Here is a 6,277-nt window from a genome sequence, read left to right as displayed (position 1 = left end):
CGCACCCGCGCGCTGTGCGTCACCTGCAGGCTGAGCGCCGCGCGTGGCAACCACAGCTGGGGGCGCTCTGTGCAGCGGCCCGCTTACAGCTAGCTACAGCTAGCGACAGCCCGCGGGCGCGAGCACGTGCAGGCACTAGTGCAGGCACTCCACACGTCGTATAGGTACAGATGTGTGTTGGAGTGTGCCCTCGTGAGCTAGCTGTGGTCGTATCAGTGACAAGGGAACGAACACCACCACGTGGAAAGGGTGTGGATGGAATAGCCAGGAATAACCCCACCCCCTTCCCACCTGCGCCCGTGACGATAGGTCCAAGGAACGTGTTTGAAGCAGTTTAGCTATGGGGGGTACCAAAGTTCGGGAAGGAGTGGCCACGTATAGTCGGTTTTCGGACAGTGCCAAAGACGGGACCGAAGTGACATTGCCTTAGCAATGGTAAACTTTTCGGATAGCTGAGCGGGGGAAAGGCCGAATGTGTACGATCGTCACTTTTTGTTACAACTGTAAGGTGGGGGGGGGGGAGTGGCGTCATAGAAGAAATAACATTGATCCTGACCATTATCATATTTAATATAATAAAATCTGTAAATCACATGGCATATAACATAATACATAACAGTAAAAACTTACTACAGACAAGAGCCAAAAAATTACAACCCAGTCACTGGCACAAAATGACTGCTATGACATGATCATTATTACAGCAATACAAATGCCAAGAATAAGAACGGGTAAACCTAATTAACTAATAATAAAATGTATTCTGTACTGGTGTTCAGAACCCTCCATGAATCTTGATATGAAATCCTCTTTGGTTTTTTTAGTGAAAGAACTTAACGATAACTTTACGGTTTCGTGAGTAATTCGAATAGATTCAGACAGAATCTGTTAGGCACTCTGGAATATACCATATATCACTGACAGTTATAAAATGCACGAAAACATGTACTTAAGCTACGTATCACAAACGAGGCGAAACTAGATACATACACAGTTCTTGTTTGTGTTTGCCCAGTGACGGCCGAAGAGGCACACAAGACTTCAGTTTCGCTTAAACTCCGTCATCAAATTTACCTCAAGTAATTTCTACTCTGGCACATTTTGCGACTGGACACTCCGGCCCCCTCTCACACGAAAAGGGCCGAGGTCGTATGCATCGCTGGATACCTAAGTGAGATCCGTGAAAGTGTAAGCGTTTTGAGCGACAATTCTTCTCCAGTCAAGTCAGCACGGACATCGAAATACTATTCAGTTTTTAAATAGGATACAGACACGCATCCAACTCGTAAAGTATAATAATACGCAATGCACCGAAACTCCCTTTGATGCAAAAGAAGTTCGGAAAGAACAACGAAAGAAACAAATCCACGCTAAAGACGGATTTTGATTTAAAATGGCGAGGAACCTTAACAAAATGCCACATAGCCTAATTACCCTCCATAAACATTTCACTAACTACATGTACAAAAATAAATACACTATACAGACTGACTCTTCCCACTAAAATCTGAAGACACCGAGGTATTACAGCCTGATCAAGTCACCACACCGTGGATTCTTTGTTTATGATATTTTGAATGCACATTTTAATCACGCACACACAAACACACACTCATACACACTCACTATCATTCAGACAGTCATTAGTCACTGCCGGTCCTACTGTCGAAAGCGCCTCAGTCGGAACTTGAGCACAAAGTAGGCGCCCAGTCTGAGGACGGAGCCGATGGCGAACAGGATGGCGGCGTCCAGCCAGTAGTTGCCCTCGTCCAGGTCCAGCTCGTGGAGGAACTTGTCTGGTCGCTTGAAGTGGCAGTAGTCCTCGGAGCAGCGCTCCAGCGGCGCGCGGCCGTAGCCGTACACGGCCAGCATGGAGCCGGACAGGCCGTACTTGAGGTAGGACGCCTTGAACAGCCACTGCATGCTGGCGGGCGCGTCGCGCTGGATCACGAAGTAGCCGGAGAAGATGGTGAAGGGCAGGATGACGAGCGGCCCAAAGATGACTCCGTGCTGCAAGGGAGGAGGCCACACAGGGTCAGTAACAACACCTGGCCGACAGCAGAAGTTCGTGAATATTAGGGGTGCTGTGACCACTTACCTCCACCTTCATGGCGGCGCCCACCAGCAGGCCGACGCTCTGCGCCACGAACGAGACCAGGGCGCAGATGAGGAGGAACTGCAGGAAGCGCAGCGGCTCCATGGGCTGCGCCGTCATGTAGTACACCACGGCCGTGTACACGCACACGCACACCCCCTGCAGCGGCACGTCCGCCATCGTCACCGCCAGGAAGTACGACTTGAGCGAGTACCAGCGGTTGAAGTGCTCCCGGGCGATGATAGGCATCTCCAGCGGAACTGCAAAGTGACAAGTGACAGTGTGAGAGAGAGTGTGATGCGGGTGGACGAGGAAGGCCGGGAGGTACTTTTCTGTTAATTCCAGCGTACACCAATTTTTCTGTTTTATTTCTTCATTCGTGTTGGGTTTTTTTCTTTATTTTTAATTGTTCTTTTCCCTATTGATGTTTTCTAATTTTTGAAGGGTGCACGCTGATTTTTTAAATCAATTTTTTTAGGTAAGTACCCCTCGAGGTAGGCAGCTGGTGGGCAAGCGCGTTAGATGGGCTGCCTGCTAGCGCTCGGCCGGCCCGATCGGAGACGATACTCACAGGCCAGGATCATGGCAGACAGCGCGGTGAACATGAGAAACATGAGGCAGAAGAAGAGAAGGCTGAAGTTGTGGAAGACGTGCGCCGCGTCGCCGCCGATGTCCAGGAAGAGCACCCCGATGAGCAGTCCGGCCACGAGGTGGATGTAGAGGCGGGAGTGGCACAGCATCTGGACGGAGAGGAGAAGTGTTTTAGAACTTATCCCTTTCTAGCCTAGTGGAGACGACTGGAGGGCAGTCAATGAACTCACTCTGTCGCGCAGGCCCTTGAGGAAGGTCCTCTTGATGAGGACGTACAGCTGCAGCCAAAAGGTGGTCGGGTACGTGAGCTTCTGGCGACTACACCGCCCGGGCTTCACCTCGGACTGCGACGACGAGGACGCCACCGAGCTGCTCTGTCTGGACAGCCTGCCCGCGGCGTCCGTCGCCGCCGAGGTCCCCGCCACCCCCGGGAGGGCCTGCTTAGCCGTGTAGGTGGTCGTCCACATGACGCAGCGGCCGTTGTCGCTGGCCTTCACCAGCTCCTCGGAGAAGTCGCCGTACTCGCCGCCGGCGACCTCGAGCGCTGTAAGGTATGCAAAAGCGTTTGGTTAGGCCCGACACATTAAGTCAACCCCGACTTCCGACTCGTGCGGGTCACAGGGAAGCTCACCGTAGTCCGCCGGGTTGTGGTAGGGCGGGCAGCGGAGCCCCAGGCCGGCCAGGTACGGCAGGAGGTTGGCGGTGTGGCCGCTGTAGGCGCAGCGCCCGCCCACCACCAGGTACAGCTGGTCCAGCATCTCGAACACGGTGGCCGACGGCTGGTGGATCGTGCAGACCACGGTGCGGCCCTGGCGCGCCAGCCTGCGTAGCACGCCGACGCACTGCTTGGTGGTGGACGAGTCCAGGCCGCTGGTGGGCTCGTCGAAGAACATGACGGGGGGGTTGCTGAGCAGCTCCAGGGCCGTGGCCAGCCTCTTGAGCTGGCCGCCAGACAGGCTCGACGTCATGGTGTCGCGCTGCTCCAGCAGCCCCAGCGAGTACAGCACCTCGTCGATCTCGGGTCCCCGCCGACCCAGCTTGAGCACCGAGGCCACGTTCATGGCCTCGGACACGGTGAGCTGCGGGTGGAGGGAGGCGTCCTGCTGGATGTACACGCTCTGCCTCCGGAAGGTGCGCGAGTCCCGGGGGGAGCCGTTGACGAGAAGTCGTCCGTGGAAGCCCGAGGATCTGTGGGGTCAAGAAAATCACGATTCGTTACCATATGGCCGGTGTTAGTTGTGACAAGAGAATCTTGGTTGTGTTGGGCCTTATTTCGGAAGGCTGATATGGCCTAAGATTTGTTCTCCTGTATGTTCCCCAGGTGCGGGCAGGGGATCCAATAATTGTTCTCCACACTGCCAATGGCGCAGAACATAATTCCGTGCTTTGTGGGACGCATGGCTAGTCCCCCCCCTCCCCCTATTTAGCGTGACATGCTCTGCTCATCGCCTCTGAACGCCCGCGCTCATTGCATTCCACCAGGACGGCCATTTTCGGCCCCTCGTGAGAGATAAAAGGCCAGGTGCGTTGGGCGTGCCGACACCTGATGCTGATCCTGCGGCGGCCCGGACCTGTATCGCAGCTGATAACCGGGTGTGCCAGGTGTGCACAGCTGAAGCCGGATGCGTCCGCTGGGGTATCGCGGTGTGTCACCCGTGTCACACGTGGGGGGAGATTTGCAGTGGGTTGCCTACCTCAGAGGTTTTGTTGGACAAATTGCCTATCTACCCTGCTAGGGGGTGATTTTGGCCGACGGGGGCGTGGGTGGGGGGGATGATCGCCCCTTCCCCCCCATAAAACCGCGCCTGGGTGGGGGCAATTTGCTCAAAAAACTCCTGTATCGAGGCGATACACTGTGCATTCTTCCGTCAGGTATACCTCACTCAGAAAAATGATTAGCATAGAATGGCTCAGGGAGCACCACCATAATATATGGTTGAGAAAACAATGGCAACGTGATGGTAACTGTATTTTTGGTTCTCACAACCATAATAATGTAGCATCGACCACATTTTAAGGTGCTCCCTGAATTATGATGGTCGCCATAGCTAATCATTTTTATGGGTGTTAGGCGCCGCGTGACGCGTGAGACTCTCGATAACACCGATGTTTAAGAAAGGTGCGCCCCAATGTCAAAGCTAATGCTACGACGAGACAGATGAGAGCTCCACATTGCTCCCCGCTTTCTACGTGGTTGATGATATGATAGCTCCCCCTCGCCGGTGACGCACAGAAACAAAACGTCGGGGTTTCTTCCCGACGAGAGAAAGCATGTCTCCTGAGCTGGTGTCCTTTTCCGCAGCGTTACCACTATAGACTCTCAGCGCGTCAGATATGGCTGCGCTCAGCGTCGGTCAGCGCCAGCGCAGCGCCGCCTTTGGCCGACGACGTCACACTGTGCCGTCCAGTCAGTCAGTCCCGTCACGCCTCACGTCACTCCAGTACGTCACGCCTGGCGCCGGTAGCGTCCCGCCAGCTGCAGCGGGGGCACGACACAATATAACAACCGCGGAAGGCGGCATCCTTCACCCTCCTTCCTCTACGAGTGCCCCTTGTCCTCGTGACCGACGCGCCACACGCGTGGTGCTTTTAGTGCCGACGCGTGTCACTAACAGCGGATGATACGAGTCCCTGGCCTTGTGCCGCCCTTCAGGTTTGAAGGAGTAGTGTCCTCCGCAATGTTTTGCCCCCTGGGGAATCCCCTTAGCAGCGACGGAGAGGGGCGGAGAGGGGTGTCGGCAGAGCAACTAAACCCTCAGCAGAACATCCGTTTGTCGCTTCATCGAAGGCACAACCGGCGCGACCGTTACAGCGCGTAAACACCCCAAAGTCCCTTATTCGCGAACAACAGTTTTTCCCCCTTGAAGTTTTTTGTAGGTGCGAGTGGGACTGGAGAGAACGACATAGAGGCACAGACAGAGAGGGGGAGGGGCAGACACTCGCCAGCGCTAGTTTGTCAGGAAAGGAAGGGTTCCGATAAAGACAAAGAGGCCTCACCCGCCTTTCCTTCGGACATCTCATGGTTGTTCGTGGTTCGATATACGCCGACGGAGCCACGGGGCCAGTGGGGCCGGGCCCTCGAGACGAAAAGGTCTCGGCCGGACTATATGCGTTGGCCCGCGGGGGGGGGGGGGGGGCAGTAGTAGTCACCCCCCGCAATCGCCGAGTCTCTCAGTCAGTTGGACGGCGTACTGCACACAAACTCGCCGCCCACGCGACCCCCTCTGCCAAGTAGTAATTTCATTACCGTGATTATCGTGCGTCGCGCGACCCCCGACCTATGCCGACCTATGTCGCGTACCGAGAGCATCGATCTGCTATCGACGCGTTGTACGATGATGGCTCTGATTCTCGCACAAAGCTCCCGGCTGCCATGCAATGTGTCGCGGCAACATGCACCCCCGGCTCGAGAGAGGCTACTTTGACGCGACACAAGTATTCTTACTGGCTATAACAATAAAACACGCAGTTAAATTTGTGTATTTTTGAAAATAAGAGACGTCTCTGAAAATTAAAAACATTCAGTCCCCGATTTGCATTCCAGTCGCTGACCCTAGGCGAGTATTTTCGTGCCCAGCCCTGCATCGCCGG

General features: G+C 54.9%; 1 protein-coding gene across 1 annotated transcript in view; it reads right to left on the bottom strand.

The window, feature by feature from the left end:
• Positions 1–549: 549 nt before the first annotated feature.
• Positions 550–6,277, bottom strand: part of LOC113210046 (ATP-binding cassette sub-family G member 4-like) — a 20,836-nt gene continuing 15,108 nt past the window's right edge. The window contains exons 2-6 of the mRNA XM_052272793.1: positions 3,318–3,874; positions 2,917–3,230; positions 2,667–2,835; positions 2,099–2,355; positions 550–2,010 (exon numbers count right to left, since the gene is read on the bottom strand). Of these exons, the coding sequence (XP_052128753.1) occupies positions 1,660–2,010; positions 2,099–2,355; positions 2,667–2,835; positions 2,917–3,230; positions 3,318–3,874 (1,648 nt within the window). The 3' untranslated portion in view covers positions 550–1,659. The remainder of the gene's footprint in view (positions 2,011–2,098; positions 2,356–2,666; positions 2,836–2,916; positions 3,231–3,317; positions 3,875–6,277) is intronic.

The sequence above is a fragment of the Frankliniella occidentalis genome, unplaced genomic scaffold (assembly GCF_000697945.3).
Source record: "Frankliniella occidentalis isolate FOCC.00 unplaced genomic scaffold, Focc_3.1 Scaffold225, whole genome shotgun sequence".
Lineage (NCBI taxonomy): Eukaryota > Metazoa > Arthropoda > Insecta > Thysanoptera > Thripidae > Frankliniella > Frankliniella occidentalis.
Note: the sequence above shows the minus strand (reverse complement) of the source record. Positions and strands in the feature narration are given on the sequence as shown.